The sequence below is a fragment of the Hemiscyllium ocellatum genome, chromosome 1, assembly GCF_020745735.1.
Source record: "Hemiscyllium ocellatum isolate sHemOce1 chromosome 1, sHemOce1.pat.X.cur, whole genome shotgun sequence".
In the NCBI taxonomy this organism is placed as follows: domain Eukaryota; kingdom Metazoa; phylum Chordata; class Chondrichthyes; order Orectolobiformes; family Hemiscylliidae; genus Hemiscyllium; species Hemiscyllium ocellatum.
In genome coordinates, this window is record NC_083401.1 from 60,755,273 (window position 1) to 60,772,398 (window position 17,126).

The following is a 17,126-nucleotide window of genomic DNA, read 5'->3' on the forward strand; positions in this document are numbered from 1 at the left end:
AGACCTACATTCAGCCAGCATCTCAGAATTTATTCTTCCCTTGTCTCTACTTAAGCATGTTGCTTTGTCCAAGAAATGGGATGTGTATGGGACAAAACTGGAGTGTCCTGCCCAGGAGATGATGCCACATTTGTGCCTGACAGTCTTTTAATTCCTGTGTGTCTCAGTACTTGTGAGACCTTTGCAGGAAAAGGCCAAAGAGCTTTGTGAAATATGAAAGGTGAGGGTCTGAAAACATCCACTTACTCATCAATAATCTTTTAACTTTTTACTGAGGGACTGACATCTGTTGTCGCCCCACTGAAGAAATCTGGCAATAGACAATAGGTGCAGGAGTAGGCCATTCTGCCCTTCGAGCCAGCACCACCATTCATTATGATCATGGCTGATCATCCTCGATCAGTATCCTGTTCCTGCCCAATCTCCATAACCCTTGATTCCACTATCCTTAAGAGCTCTATCCAACTCTTTCTTGAAAGTATCCAGAGACTTGGCCTCCACAGCCTTCTGGGGCAGAGCATTCCATACACCCACCACTTTCTGGGTGAAGAAGTTTCTCCTCAACTCTGTTCTAAGTGGCCTACCCCTTATTTTTAAGCTGTGTCCTCCGGTTCGGGACTCACCCATCAGCAGAAACTTGCTTCCTGCCTCCAGAGTGTCCCATCCTTTAATATTCTTATACATCTCAATCAGATCCCCTCTCAGCCTTCTAAACTCGAGCATATACAAGCCCAGTCACTCCAATCTTTCAGCGTAAGATAGTCCCACCATTCCAGGAATTGACCTTGTGAACCTACGCTGCACTCCCTCAATAGCCAGAATGTAATTCCTCAAATTTGGAGACTAAAACTGTGCACAATATTCATGGTGCAGTCTCACAAGGGCCCTGTACAGCTGCAGAAGGACTTCTACACTCAATTCCTCTTGTTATGAAGGCCAGCATGCTATTAGCTTTCTTCACTACCTGCTGTACCTGCATGCTTACCTTCATTGACTGGTCTACAAGAACACCCAGATCACTTTGTACTGTCCCTTTATCTAACTTGACTCCATTTATATAGTAATCTGCCATGCATTTGTCACCCTGTATTCTCCTAACATCCTCCTCACATTTCACCCTGCCACCCAGCTTTGTATATCAGCAAATTTGCTAATATTACTTTTAATACCTTCATCTATATCATTAATGTACATTGTAAAAAGCTACGGTCCCAGCACTGATCCCTGCGGCACACCACTGATCACCGCCTGCCATTCCGAAAGGGAGCCGTTTATCACTACTCTTTGTTTCCTGTCAGCCAATCAATTTTCAATCCATGTCAGTATTTTGTCCCTAATTCCATGCGCCCTAATTTTGCTCACTAACCTCCTAAGTGGGACTTTATCAAAGGCATTCTGAAAGTCCAGGTATATTACATCCACTGGATTTCCTTTGTCCATCTTCAGAGTTACATCCTCAAAAAATTCCAGAAGATTAGTCAAGCATGATTTCCCCTTCATAAATTCATGCTGACTCTGACCTATCCTGTTACTACTATCCAGATGTGTCGTAATTTCATCCTTTATAATTGACTCCAACATTTTTCCCACCACTGAGGTCAGACTAACTGGTCTATAATTCTCTGTTTTCTCTCTCCCTCCTTTCTTAAAAAGTGGGACAACATTAGCCACCCTCCAATCTGCAGGAACTGATCCTGAATCTATAGAACATTGGAAAATGATCACCAATGCATCCACGATTTCTAGAGCCGCCTCCTGCAGTACCCTGGGATGCAGACAATCAGGTCCCGGGGACTTATCAGCCTTCAGACGTAATAGTCTCTCCAACACCATTTCCTGCCTAATATAAATTCCCTTCAGTTCAGGTCCTTCATAAGACATAGGAGTGGAAGTAAGGCCATTCGTCCCATCGAGTCCACTCAGCCACTATTACATCTGTGAGATTGCTTGTGTCTTCCCCAGTGAAGACAGATCTAAAGTACCAATTCAACTCTTCTGCCATTTCTTTGTTCCCCGTAATGAGTTCACCTGTTTCTGTCTTGAAGGGCCCAATTTTAATCTTAACCATTTTTTTTCTTTTCACATACCTAAAAAAGCCTTTACTATCCTCCTTTATATTCTACCCTGAGGAGCACAATCCCTAAAAAAAGGTCAAAATGATAAATGATTTAAAAATGCAAGCTTCTTTATGTACCAAGTTGTGATCAGGCATGCTTGACCAAGCCTCACTCAACAATCCTTGAGTACTGGTCCTCCCTCGTAACTTGAATTTTGACCCTCACTCCCAACCACTTACCTGATTATCTCTATTTCTGTCCACTTGCTGCACTTGACTGACTCCCCATTCCTGGTCCATCATCACTCATTGTTCATACAGTACTGTGGAAGTTTTAAATTGTCAGAGTTTCCAATTTTTGAACAAAATATTAAATAAAGGCAGTCAGATGAATGTAAAAATTCCCACGGCCGTGTTTTGCAGAGAAACAGCAATGCTATCTCTGGTGTCCAGGTCTATAAATATTTACCTCTCAATTAACAACACAAGAAACAGATTATCTGATCATTATCACATTTATAATAATTTTTTATCTACAAAGTTGGCTGCTGAGTCTCCTATATTATAGCAGTGCAGTGCATTAGAAGTGCCTGAAAAGCACTCAGAGATGTCTGACAGTCATGAGAAGTATGATACAATATTTCTTCATTTGATTGATGCCAGCTCCAAGATAGAGTTGGGCATGGATTAATGAACATGGATTCAATGGCAAAAGTTTGCATAAGGTGCCTCATTTCTATTTTACTCTAATTGGAGATAGCTGGTTACCAAATTTCAAAAAGGTAAAGTTTGGCAGAGTTAGGTAAAGTTCGTGGATTTCAAGAAATGAACAATTAGAGAGCCATAGAGATGTACAGCATGGAAACAGACCCTTCGGTCCAACCCATCCATACCGACCAGATATCCCAACCTAATCTAGTCCCACCTGCCAGCACCTGGCCCATATTCCTCCAAACTTTTCCTATTCATATACCCATCCAAATGCCTCTTAAATGTTGCAATTGTACCAACCTCCACCACTCCCTCTGGCAGCTCACTCCATACACGTACCACCCTCTGTGTGAAAAAGTTGCCCTGTAGATCTCTTTTATATCTTTCCCCTCTCACCCTAAACCTATGCCCTCCAGTTCTGGACTCCCCGACCCCAGGGAAAATACTTTGCCGATTTACCCTATCAATGTCCCTCATAATTTTGTAAACCTCTATAAGGTCACCCCTCAGCCTCCAACGCTCCAGGAAAAACAGCCACAGCCTGTTCAACTCTAAGCTATTAAATTGATCATTTAAATCCTTAGAATCCCTACAGTGTGGAAGCAGGCTATTCAGCCCAGCAAGTCTACACCAACCCTCTGATGAGCATCCCACCCAAACCTATCCCCCTACTCTATCCCTATAGCCCTGCATTCCCCATCATTAACGCATCTAACCTACACATCCCTGAACACTATGGGTAATTTACCATGGCCAATCCAGCTAACTTGCACATTTTTGAACTGTGGAAGGAAACGGTGGAAAGCCATGCACACACAGGGAGAGCATGGAAATTCCACACAGTCACCAGAGAGTAGAGTCAAACCAGGTACCTGGCACTGTGAGGCAGCAGTGCTAGCCATTGAGCCACAATGCCACCCCTGAATAATATAAATGAGTAATTAATAAAAATGGCCATTGAAAAATGTGAAGCGACAAAGCTAACTAAGAAACTAGTTTTGAGCTTTTCTGACAAAGAAGCAGAGCAGAGATGTCAGCATTACAGTGAAAAGGCAGGAGAAAGGCGCCAGGTCAAAATGCTCACTTAGCAAGTGGGTGCAGACAGAATGGACTGAATGGCCTCCATTTGAACCATAGCAATGCTATGACTGTTTGAAAGAGAGAGACAGATTAGGTCCTAACTGCTGTTCCATAGAAGGGAAGGGGACCAAGGTCAAGCGAAGAAAGTGAAAAGAAAAGAAAATGTACAGCCCAGGAACAGGTCCATCGGCCCTCCAAGCCTGAGCATATCCAAATCTATTGTCTAAACTGTTGGTCAAAGTCTAAGCATCTGTATCCCTCTGCTCCCCACCTACTCATGCATTTGTCCAGACCCATCTTAAATGAATCTACCATGCCTGCCTCTACCACCTCTGCTGGCAATGCATTCCAAACACCCACCACCCTCTGTGTGAAGTACGCACTACGTGATCCTCCTTAAACTTTCCACCTCTCACCTTGAAAGCGTGACCTCTTGTTGTTGAATCCTTCACCCTGGGAAAAAGCTTGTCTCTATCCACCTTGTCTATACCTTCATGATTTTGTAAACTTCAATCAGGTCCGCCCTCAATCTCCTTTTTTCTAATGAAAATAAACCTAATCTACTCAACCTCTCTTCATAGCTAGCACCTTCCATACCAGGCAACATTCTCGTAAACCTTCTCTGCACCCTCTCCAAAGCGTCCACATCCTTTTGGCGACCAGAACTGTACACAGTATTCTAAATGCGGCCGAACCAATGTCTTGTACAATGTTAACATGACTTGTCAGCTGTTATACTCAATACCCCGTCCAATGAAGGCAAGCATACTATATGCCTTCTTGACCACTCTACCCACCTGTGCAGCAACCTTCAGGGTACAATGGACCTGCACTCCCAGATCTCTCTGCCCATCAACTTTTCTCAAGACTTTTCCATTCATTGTATAATTCACTCTAGAATTAGTCTTGCCTAAATGCATCACCTCATATTTGTCCGGATTGAAATCCATCTGCCACTTTTCCACCCAACTCTCCAGTCTATCTATATCCTCCTGTATTCTCTGACAGTCCCTTATGCTTTCTGCTACTCCACTAATCTTCATGTCATCTGCAAACTTGCTGATCATACCAACAGTGCCCTCTTCCAGATCATTTATGTATATTACAAACAACAGTGGCCCCATAACTGACCCCTGTGGATGAACACTGGTCACCTTTCTCCATGTCGAGAAACTCCCTTCAACTACTACTCTCTGTCTCCTGTTGCTCAACCAGTTCTTTATCCACCTAGCTAGAACACCCTGCACACCATGTGACTTCACTTTTTCCATTAGTTTACCATGGGGAACCTTATCAAATGCCTTGCTAACATCCATGTATATGATATCAACAGCCCTTCCTTCATCTATCAACTTGGTCACTTCCTCGAAGAACTCTATTAAGTTGGTAAGGCACGGTCTCCCCCGCACAAAACCATGTTGCTTATCACTAATAAGCCCATTCTTTTCTAAATAAAAATAGTCCCTATCCCTCAGTACCTTCTTCAGTAACTTTCCCACCACTGATGTCAGGCTCACTGGTCTGTTGTTACCCGGAATATCCCAACTACCCTTCTTGTACAGGGGGACAACATGAGCAACCCTCCGGCACCTCACCTGTATTTAACGAGGCCACAAAAATAACTATCAGGGTCCCAGCTATTTCCTCTCTCGCCTCCCTCAGCAACCTGGGATGGATCCCATCCGGTTCTGGGGATTTGTCCACCTTAATAACCTCTAGCCTACCCAACACATCTTCCCTACTTATGTCAACGTGATCCAGACTAATCACACTTCTATCTCTAATCTCAACATTCATCATGTTCCTCTCTTCAGTGAACACTGATGCAAAGTAATCATTCAGAATCTCACCCATTCTCTCAGTTTCAGCACACAGCCTTCCTTCATTATCCTTTAGTGGACCAATCGTTTCTCTAGTTAGCTGCTTGCTTCTTATATAAGAATAAAATCTTTGGGATTCTCCTTAATTCTGCTCACTAAAGCTATTTCATGACCCTTTTTAGCCCGCTTGTTTCCTCGATTAAGACTTGTCCTACTCTTCCGATATTCCTCCAGGACCTGTTCTGTTCTTAGCTGCCTAGACCTTATGTACGCTTCCCTTTTCCTCTTGGCTAGTCATACAATTTCTCCTGTCATCCATGGTTCACAAATCTTGCCTTTACTATCCTTAGCCTTCAATGGGACATGCCTATCCTGCACTATCTTTAAACTATCTTTGAAAGCCTCCCACATCTCACACGTGGACTTCCCTTCAAATAGCTGTGTCCAATCCACATTTCCGAGCTCCTATCTAATTTTGATATAATTGACCTTGGTCTAGTACTCTTCCCTTAGGACCATTCTCTCCTTTATCTACGAGTATTCTAAAACTTTCAGAAATGTGGTCACTGTTCCCAAAGAAATCCCCCAGCGCAACTTCTACCATCTGTCCTGGCTCGTTCCCCAATACTAGGTCCAATATGGTCCCTTCCCTCGTCAGACTATTGACATACTGCTCTAGAAAACTCTCCTGGACGCTTCTTACAGATTCTACCCCATCCAGACCTCTGATGCTAAGTATATCCCAGTCAATGTTGGGAAAATTAAAATCTCCCATCACCACGACCCTATTGCCTCTACATCTTTCCATAATCTGTTTACCCATTTGTTCTTCTACCTCACGCTCACTGTTGGGAGGCCTGTAGTGCAGCCCCAACAGTGTAACTGCACCCTTCTTATTTCTCAGCTCTACCCATAGTGCCTTATTACCCAAGACCTCCACAGTGTGCTCCTTTAGCACAGCCGTGATATCGTCCTTGACCAGCAATGCTACTCCACCACCCCCCTCCCTTTTACTTTCCTCCCTGTCTTGTATGAAGCATCTATATTCTGAAACATTTAATTGCCAATCATCATGCCCTTCCTTCAACCAAGTCTCTGTGATTACAATAACGTCATACTCCCAGGCACCAATCCAAGCCCTAAGTTCATCTGCCTTACACACTATAGTCCTTACATCAAAGTAGATGCATTTCAGGCCACCAGTTTTTTTTGTGCTCACCAGCTCTCTTCCTATTTTTCCCTTTATTAATGCTGTCTTCATGATTCTTACAGTCTCTAGTCTCCACCTTGCTGCCTACTTGTTTAATCTTCTGGTTCCCAGCCCCCTGCCATATTAGTTTAAAACCTCCCCAACTGCAGTAGCAAAAGCTTCCCCAAGGACGTTGGTTCCGCTCTGGTTCAGATGTAGACCGTCCATTTTGTAATAGTCCCACCTTCCCCAGAACCAGTCCCAATGTCCAACAAATCTGAACCCCTCCCTCCTACACAGTCTCTCAAACCACGTGTTCATCCTGCCTATTTTTTCATTTCTATGCTGGCTAGTATGTGGCACTGTTAGTAATCCTGAGACCACTACCTTTGAGATCCTCCTCTTTAACTTCTCTCCTAGCTTCCTGAATTCTTCTTTCAGGACCTCATCTCATTTTATACTTATATCATTGGTGCCGATATGCACCAAGACAAATGGCTGTTCACCCTCCCCTTTTAGAAAGCTCTGCAGCCGATCGGTGACATCCCTGACCCGAGCAGCTGGGAGGCAACACACCATCTGAAAGTCCCATTTTCAGCCACAGAACCACCTATCTACTCCCCTTACAATAGAATCCCCTATGACTATGGCCTTCTGAACACCAGCGCCCGAGTTCAACAGGGTTTAACTAACATTGATCTTGTTTTGCTTCCAGTAGTGCAGACTCTGAGCTAGCCTTAATGAGATTCATATTAAATCAAGGATTGGAAGCAGATTGTTTTTCAGCTTGGAATCACTGCTCGTTCCACCCTAATTTGTGGATAAGGGGTTTTTGGAGAGAGAGGAGCATTCACAGTCTCTCTTATGGCATGCAGGTACCTTGTCATTCCCGATATTGACTTGGAGTCTCTCCACCCCTCCTCTCACTACAGCCAGCTGGCAGGCAGGCCAACCCTTGTGGTGTCTCCCCGACTTGGACAGGCATGCTGTCGATGTTCCTTGTGTGCAGGTCTGAATGAAGCTACTCAAATTTCTTCCAATCAGAGGCTATTTCTCTCCCTCATGTATTGCAAATGAGGAGCATCTTCTTGCAGTCTTTCACTTGGACGCACTGTGTTTGGAACCTGGAGGCTGGTGATTAGACGGAGGCCTCACACCAGCAAATGGGACCAAGTGAAATACCTCTCCTCCACTTCTACATCAGCTCCCAATACTTAGTCTCCAATACCAAATAAAAAGTTTCTATTAGAATTCCTACAGTGTGGAAACAGGTCCTTGGGCCCACCAAGTGCACACCGACCCTCCAAAGAATAACCCACCCAAACCCATTCCCCTATCCTATATTTGCCCCTGACTAATGTATCTAACCTACACATCCCTATGGGCAATTTCGCTCGGCCAACTGATCTAACCTGCACATCTTTGGATTGTGGGAGGAAACCAGAGCACTCGGAGGAAACCCACGCAGACACGGGGAGAATGTGCAAACTCCACATAGGCTGGAATTGAACTCGGGTCCCTGGCGCTGTGAGGCTGCAGTGCTAACCGCTGAGCTGCCCTATGTAGCACACCCACATAATAATAGCCTATAGATCATTTGGCAGCCTGAGAGCAGATGAATTAGAGTTCCATCATCTCTGTCTCAGACTGATTGATCCCAAATCAGAGACATTTGTTATTTCCGTACAGTGATGAAGAGAAAATTATTCACAGTTCTGGAATTCTATGAAAGAGTGCATTGACAGAGGTTAGGAAGCTAGACTCTCATCCACCTAAATGGATGGATAGTGCTGTATCCATTGTCAAATAGAAAAGAGGAAGCTTTTTAACAAGATAGCAGAATTTCTGAGTTAAGCTATTAAATCACTTGCTTAACTATTTTGTGTCAGAGTTAGTAAACCAATAGAATCTGCTTACTGTGACACAGATAGAGTACTCATGGAAGGTGCTCTGTCATTTTAGGTCACATTTTGTAGGAGAGAAATCAAGTACCTTGCCCTCCCCTGCCCCTCTAGAGAGACACACACACATACACCACATAAAGGGAATACTAGAAAATGGTGCAAGAACAGGTGTCGACAATGGCTCAGTGATAGTACTGCCATTTCCAGGTCAGAAGATTTAAGTTCTAATTCAAGAGTTTAAATGTTCAAGAGAGGTGTTAAACTAAGACCTTGTCTATTCTCTCAGATACACATAATAGGTCCCATTGCACTATTCAGAATGAACAAGGGACAGGTGTTGGTGTTCAGACCAACATTTAACCCTCAGTTCAGTTAGGCAGATGAGTTGAGGATGCAGCTTTACTCATGGAAAATGCTATCACAGAGACATGTCAGATTGGAGGTCATAATGGAAAAGGCTTAGAGGAGAAGGTGTTTGGTGTGCTTTCCTTTATTGGTCAGAATATTGAGTACAGGGTCATGTTGCAGTGGTACAGGACATTGGTTAGGCCACTTTTGGAATATTGCGTGCAATTCTGGTCTCCTTCCTAACGGAAAGATGCTCTGAAACTTGAAAGTGTTCAGAAAAGATTTACAAAGGTGTTGCAGAGTTGGAGGATTTGAGCTACAGGGAGAGGCTGAACAGGCTGGGGCTGTTTTCCCTGGACCGTCGGAGGCTGAGGGGTGACCTGATAGAAATTTACAAAATTATGAGTGGCATGGATAGGATAAATAGACAAAGTCTTTTCCCTTGGTGGGGGAGTCCAGAACTAGACGGCATAGGTTAAAGGTGAGAGGGGAAAGATATAAAAGAGACCTAAGGGGCAACTTTTTCACACAGAAGGTGGTACGCGTATGGAATGAGCTGCCAGAGGAAGTGGTGGAGGTTGGTACAATTGCAACACTTTAAAGGCATTTGAATGGGTATATGAATTGGAAGGGTTTGGAGGGATAAGGGCAGGGTGCTGGCAGGTGGGACTAGATTGGGTTGGGATATCTGATCAGCATGGACGGGTTGGACCAAAGGGTCTGTTTCCATGCTGTACATCGCTATGACTCTATGACAGGAAGTAAAGATTCTGCACTGGGGGAAGGCAGACTTTAGTATGTTAAGACAGGATCTGACCAAAGTGGACTGGAATCAGCTGTTTGCAGAAAAATCTACATCAGAGCAGGGGAGTCGTTCAAAAGGGTAATAGTGAAAGTAGAAAGCCAACATGTGCTTGTACAGTTGAAGAGCGAGACTAACAAATCAAGAGAACTCCAAATGTCAAGGAATGTACAGGATTGGATAAGAAAAAAAAGAGCAATGGAAAGGTAGATGCCAAGGACTTAAAACAGCAGAAAATGCAGTTAGAGTCATAGTGATGTACAGAATGAAACCAGACCCATTCAGTCCAAATCGACCATACCAATCAGATATCATAAATTAATCTGGTCCCATTTGCCAGCATTTGGCTCATAACCCTCTAAACCCTTCCTGCACATATACCCATGCAGATGCCTTTTAAATGTTGTAATTGTACCAGCCTCCACCATTTCCTCTGGCAACTCATTCCAGACACGTACAACCTTTGCATGAAAATGTTGCCTCTTAGGTCCCTTTTAAGTCATTTCCCTCTCACCCTAAACCTATGCCCTCTAGTTCTAGACTCCCCCACCCCAGAGAAAAGACCTTGTCCACCTACCCTATCAATGCCCATCATGATTTTACAAACCTCTATGAGATCACCCCTCAGTTTATGATGCTCCAGGAAAAACAGCCACAGTCTATTCAGCCTCTCCCTCCATCCCTCCAACCCAGGCAACATCCTTGTAAATCTTTTCTGAACCCTTTCAAGTTTCACTACATCCTTCCTTTAGGAGGGAGACCAGAATTGTATGCAATATTCCAAAAATGGTCAAAGTAATGTCTTGTACAGCCTCTCAACTCCTATACTCAATGCTCTGACCAATAAAGGAAAACATACCAAACACCTTCGTCACTATCCTATCTATTTGAGACTCCACTTTCAAGAAACTCCATTAGTGTGAGAGAATGGGGTTGAATGGATGAGAGTGTGTCAGCCAAGCTGGCTATGTACCACAGCTGCTCTGTGCTATGACATTATTGGTAAGGGACGACACCAGACTGCCAATGTTTGTACGGGTGCTCAGCAACCTTTTAAAGATGGTGATACTGGTCTTTTGGCAAGTTTTGGTAAGATGGAGTAAAGTAGATATGAAGAATGCCATAGGAATAGGGTAGGTGCTTAATGAGACAAGTTGGAAAGATACAGTGAGAGAACATACCAGGCTTCATTGCAAAAATCCTTCCAAAAGAAGCTCAACAAACTAACACTTACTCAAAAAAAGTAAGATCCAGCTCATTTTGTCAGAGCTTTTCATTTTGCCATCATAAGGACCATTACAAGAACATCAGACTAAGCTAAAAACCAACATTTATGCAATATGAGAGAAATGCAACATGAAAAACTTTGACAATTCTTTTCAGCAATATAGCACTCCCAAATGACTTTTTCAAATTTTAAGACTTTTGCTTGAGCAAACAAACTGAAAGCAACATCAACTAAACATTAATTAGCAGGCGAATAATATTTTAAGCTAGACAAAAGATAACCCATAATAATGTCTAAACACCACTGATAACCACAATTTATATGCTTTACAGCATGCTCTCTGCAGAATTACAGATCAAGGAACTGTGCCATCTTCAGCAACAGGATCGAGAATTAGTAGGGCAATGGTGGCATCACTTGGAGCTGTCACTGTTTCCCTCAACGTCAACAGTAGGTCCTTTCAGGCAGAAACAGGAAACATAACACACATTTCCCAGTTCACCAGCCAATCCTACATCAGGGAGTTGACAGAGATCCTCTACCCGAGGAGAGAGGGTCTCTACTCAGAGAGAAGCAGGAGGAGCCAAGACCATTGGCACATTTGAGAAAAACTTTCTCTTGCCTGTTGTACAATTTCGTGGCCCTCTCCTTGCAGCCACTTACAACTACTTGTAGTCAGTGGTATCTTCTGTGTAATGAGTACAATTCTCCTTAAAGAGGGGCAGGGCCAGCTGAAACACATGTTGGGCACATGTGCCCGATAGAATGTTCAATCTGCCAGGATCATAGGTTACATTCAATTAATTCTGCAAGCATTGAAATAATCAGGTAGCATGTAGTTTACATACTGCCTGCCTCAACAATATCTGGGTGCAGGCTGGTCATAAATGCAACTGGAACAATCCAACTTTTTGCCTTTAATGATTTTTTTGCAACCTTAATTGTACTTATAAGCTTTATAACGCAGGTAGGAGCTCAGAAATTATGTTTCCACCAATTGCATAATTTCTTCTTCCTGTTCCAACTGTAGGAAGGACAGGGTTAGTACCGTATAAGGCATGGGTTATCCTGTCATTCCAGTACTGACCATTGCAGATTGACTTAATTATGATCCAATATATAATGAGATTTGAAACATGATAATATTGCCTGATGCTTATTTTTTTCTGCAGCTGTGGACAGATTATCAACGCTCACCTCATCATCTTCCAAAGATTTGAATTTGGTAGAAACTGATACTGTAGAACTTGAACAAAATATGGTTGCCAACAAAAACAGTGCACAAATGATGGAGGACTTCCTGCAGAACAGAACAACAAACTTGAAAGTGCAGCCTCTGGAAAAACGTACTGTGGACAATGTAGTGGAGAACAAAGTAGATTCACAGGATTGCAGTACCTTGCCACACGGTAACAAACCTGACATCCCAGTTACAGATATTGATGATGTTATAAATCAGCTAGATTTTGCTGAGGGTGACATCCCAAATAGTTTGTCTTTGAATTCGGAAAGGAGCCAAGTTGATGTTGCTGCTCATACAATAAAAGCTACCAACAACACAAATTGTATCAGTAATAAAGGTGATTCTTTAATAGATATCAAACAGGAAGTTCTTGACTACTCTGTTCTGAATTCAGTCAACACAGGAAAAGTATTTTCAGTAAACAAAACATGTCTGACTAACTATTCCAGAAACTTAAGAACTGAGAAGAAGGACAAACTATTGGGTTTAACAGCCAACAAGGAAAATAGGAAACAACAATCTATGTATGCTGCTGCAGTGGACTCTGATTCAGAGACTGAATCTTTGGATAGCCCTCACTCATCCTGTACTAAAGTGGGTTTACCTGGAGATGTTGGTTTCACTCAATGTGAAAGCCTCAGTATTGCAGATTCAGATACGGAAGAGGTTGAAATCTGCTTCCAGCCTAGTGATCAAGCTCAAATATCACAGCAATGTGTGCAACTCCCAACAAATCTGAACCAAGAGGTTGTGCACGAGAGTGATTTGCCAACGACTAGGCTTGCTCCAGAAGCAAGTAAGGAGACAATTTCGGCAGATAAAAAGACAAATTCAAATCTGCCTTCTTCATCCCATGAAAATGAGCATAGTTTAAGCTATTGCTCATCACCTTCCAATTTTGATATGACTGGGATAGAGATTGCCAAACAGAGTCCAATGCTAAACTCTGTGAATCATAGACTTGCTGAACCAATCAAATCTGAAAGCACGAGTATCCTTACAGCTTCTCTTTTAAATGATTCACAAAATAAACAAGTGGGATTTGATCCTTCTTCCAAGCAGGATCTACCAATAAATTCTTTGGAAGACACAGATATGATAACCTTACATAATCAAAATGATTCAGACAAAGGCCAATGTATCAAAGAAGTCACTAGAGAATTTGATGAAAAGTTGGAACATCACAGTGATTCTGACTTTTCTGCATCAAGACTTCAGTCAGAATCATGTTTGGAATTGAATAGGACAGACCATGATTTTACTTCATCGCTAGATTCCTTGGAGCATTCTGAAAATGCAGAAGTTACAAAAGCAAGTCATGATTCCTTGTATCCAGTGCCCAAGCCCAGGTTATCCGCTACAAGTAAGCCAAGTCTGGGTACTCAGGATGTTGCCTTATCCATGATTCAGGTCAGAAAAGAAAGACTGACTTTGTCAGGTAGTGGCAAAGATTCTAATCTCCCGCCACAAAGACAAAATCAGTTCAAACAATCCTTTGGCGCACAAGTTGTGAAATCGTCCATGCCACCTGGAGGACAAAATGAAAGTGGTACAGCATCTCAAATGTGTACTAGATCAAAGTTTCAGGACAAAGCCCAGAAGTTTTATTCAGCACCAAAATTAAAGGGGCTCAGCATTAAAAGTAAAAACAAACCACCATCTGAAACCAATGAGAAGAATGCAACAAAATCTGAAGGATTCAAAAAATCAGAAACATTGCAGAAATGTTCAGAAAAGTTACCAGTTTGTGATCATCAATTATCAAAACTCTTCACTAAAAGAGCATCCCTAATATGCAATATAAAAGCAAATAAACATCCTGAGAAAAATAAATCCGAAACAAAGAATGAGAAAGAAGTCTGTAATGTTCCTGTGTATTCTTCGGGAGAACAGCTTTCAGTGCACTTACCAGTAGATACTGGACTTCAAACAAGAGAGAAAAATAAGGGTGAGACAAAGACCTCCAATATCACAGGTAAAGTGGATTTGTGCAATGAACAGCAAAGACAAGCTTTGAAAGAAGATCCTAAAAAACAAAAAGAGACAGGTCAACAATTAATACTGGATCATAAACTAAAAGAGAAAGAACCCAAAGAAACTGTATGGATTAAAGATCCTCATAAACCATCTGGGGAATCAGAAAAATATAGAAATGAAGAAAGCATTTCCCAAGTCTCCAGTGAAACATTGGCTAAACTACATATAAGATCTCCAGTGGAATTATGTGAGAATGTTAACATGACCAACAAAAATCAGGACAAATTGGCTCAGGAATCACAGAGAGTAGAGCAGGAAGCTTTACGAAAAGAACTGCTGGAGGAAAATTTACCACCTTCAGGATATAAATCATTGGAAGACTCGACTGTTCTCTCTTCAACTTCATTACATGAGGATGATCCTGAATGCATAGCAACCCGACGGAGCTTTATTGAATTAAAACTCACATCACCTCCATTGGAAAGAAAAGAAATTAATAACATGGCTACCCCTACAGAGCTTTTAGAGCACAAGTCAAAGAAATCGTCTATAGTTGAGGATAATGCCCAGAAACCAAAAATAGCTCCAAAACCTCCTGTGGGCTTTGAACAGAGACCAGATCAATTAAGTAGTGATGACACACAATTTGATAAGAATCCATCTGAATCCTATCCCATTAAAACTTCTCAAAGACAGAAACTGTTACCGGAGAGAAAGGTAATATCATTTGACACATCACAATTGCACACCACTGTTAAAAGTATAGATAATGTTCAACCAAATGTTGAGGCAACAGGAACCTTAAAGAAATCTTTGAGTGAAGAAAAGTACTCCAGCACTGATTTTATCTTTTATCAAAGAGACAAGGACAAATCAAGGATTGGAAGTTTAACAAATGAGCTGAATTGTCCACCAGAAGGAGGCTCTTTTACTGTCAGACAGAGAATTAAGTCTTTTGAGAGCCTGGCGAGCTTTGACAAACCAGTAATCAGGAAAATAGACACCCATTTTCTCGACTCATCCTTTGTTATTTGCAATACCAACTCCTCTACCAAGCCAGCAATAGGAAGGCGAATATCAGGAAGTGCAATACCTCTAACAGCATCGAACATTTCATCTATTCGAAACTTTGATGCATCACGTGCCTTGAGACGTAGTTTGAGCTCCTACACTGAAGGAAGGTCTGAGGTTGCCTTTCCATCATCACAATTAGAAAAGTCTCCATCTGGTGTGGCTTTTCTCAACTTTGAATCAAATTATTCGAAGAACCATACTGAGGAAGTTAAAAAGGAATGTGAGTCCAGTAGCGAAAGGTCTCAGGAACAAGGTTTAAATTCATGCAAAGTTAACAACAGTAAAAGTAGATCGTCAGTCAACCATCGACCAAATGCTTTGTCTCGGTCCAAGCTGCGGGAACTGAGAGCATTAAGCATGCCAGATCTTGACAAATTGTGCAGTGATTATTCTAGTGATCCAATGACCCAGAGTTTTAAAACTGAACTGGAAGTCAAGCCAAGAACATCTATTGGTCTTGCTGCTGAAAGCCTTACAAATGTGTCTTCTGGAACTGCTTCTGCTACCAGTGGTTCAGGTTTAGTGAAAATCTATAGATCTGGAATTTCTAATTTCAGATCAAAGAATTCCTGGAAAAGCAGCAATGGAACACTAGATTCGTGGTCTGATGATGAGCTGGCAAATAATAAGAATTTGTCAGAGAACAAAGGCAGAAGTTGGTCAGTCAGGTTAGTGAGAATAATGCCTGAAGCTGCATATTGGATTATATTGGTTTAAAATAGAGAATGCAGGTCGTTCTGGTATAATGTGCATTTTGTCAACACAAATTGGCTGTAATACAATTGATCTTCGAGTAAAAAATGAGGTCTGCAGATGCTGGAGGTCACAGCTGAAAATGTGTTGCTGGTTAAAGCACAGCAGGTTAGGCAGCATCTCAGGAATAGGGAATTCGACGTTTCGAGCATAAGCCCTTCATCAGGAATGAGAGAGAGTAGCCAAGCAGGCTAAGATAAAAGGTAGGGAGGAGGGACTTGGGGGAGGGGCGATGGAGGTGGGATAGGTGGAAGGAGGTCAAGGTGAGGGTGATAGGCCGGAGTGGGGTGGGGGCGGAGAGGTCAGTAAGGAGATTGCAGGTTAGGAGGGCGGTGCTGAGTTGAGGGAACCGACTGAGACAAGGTGGGGGGAGGGGAAATGAGGAAACTGGAGAAATCTGAATTCATACCTTGTGGTTGGAGGGTTCCCAGGCGGAAGATGAGGCGCTCCTCCTCCAGCCGTCGTGTTGTTATGTTCTGCCGGTGGAGGAGTCCAAGGACCTGCATGTCCTCGGTGGAGTGGGAGGGAGAGTTAAAGTGTTGAGCCACGTGGTGGTTGGGTTGGTTGGTCCGGTTGGTTGGTTCTCCACCGCACCTCCTCCACTTCCCGCTCCTCCGCCCTTGAGCCCCGCTCCTCCAACTGCCACCAAGACAGAACCCCACTGGTTCTCACCTACCACCCCACCAACCTCCGCATACAACGTATCATCCGCATTCATTTCCGCCACCTCCAAACGGACCCCACCACCAAGGATATATTTCCCTCCCCTCCCCTATCAGCGTTCCGTAAGGACCACTCCCTTCGTGACTCCCTCGTCAGATCCACACCCCCCACCAACCCAACCTCCACCCCCGGCACCTTCCCCTGCAACCGCAGGAAATGTAAAACTTGCCCCCACACCTCCACACTCACTTCCCTCTAAGGCCCCAAGGGATCCTTCC

The 17,126-nt window shown here is 43.0% G+C and overlaps 1 protein-coding gene across 4 annotated transcripts in view; it reads left to right on the forward strand.

Moving 5' to 3' along the window:
- Positions 1–17,126, forward strand: part of pdzd2 (PDZ domain containing 2) — a 379,487-nt gene that overhangs the window by 329,463 nt on the left and 32,898 nt on the right. For 3 of the 4 annotated variants that reach the window (XM_060856701.1, XM_060856854.1, XM_060856775.1), the window contains exon 19: positions 12,311–16,100. In XM_060856701.1, coding sequence (XP_060712684.1) covers positions 12,311–16,100 — 3,790 coding nt within the window. Of the gene's footprint in view, positions 1–12,310; positions 16,101–17,126 lie in introns of those variants that run through there. The other variant, XM_060856926.1, reaches the window with a different exon arrangement.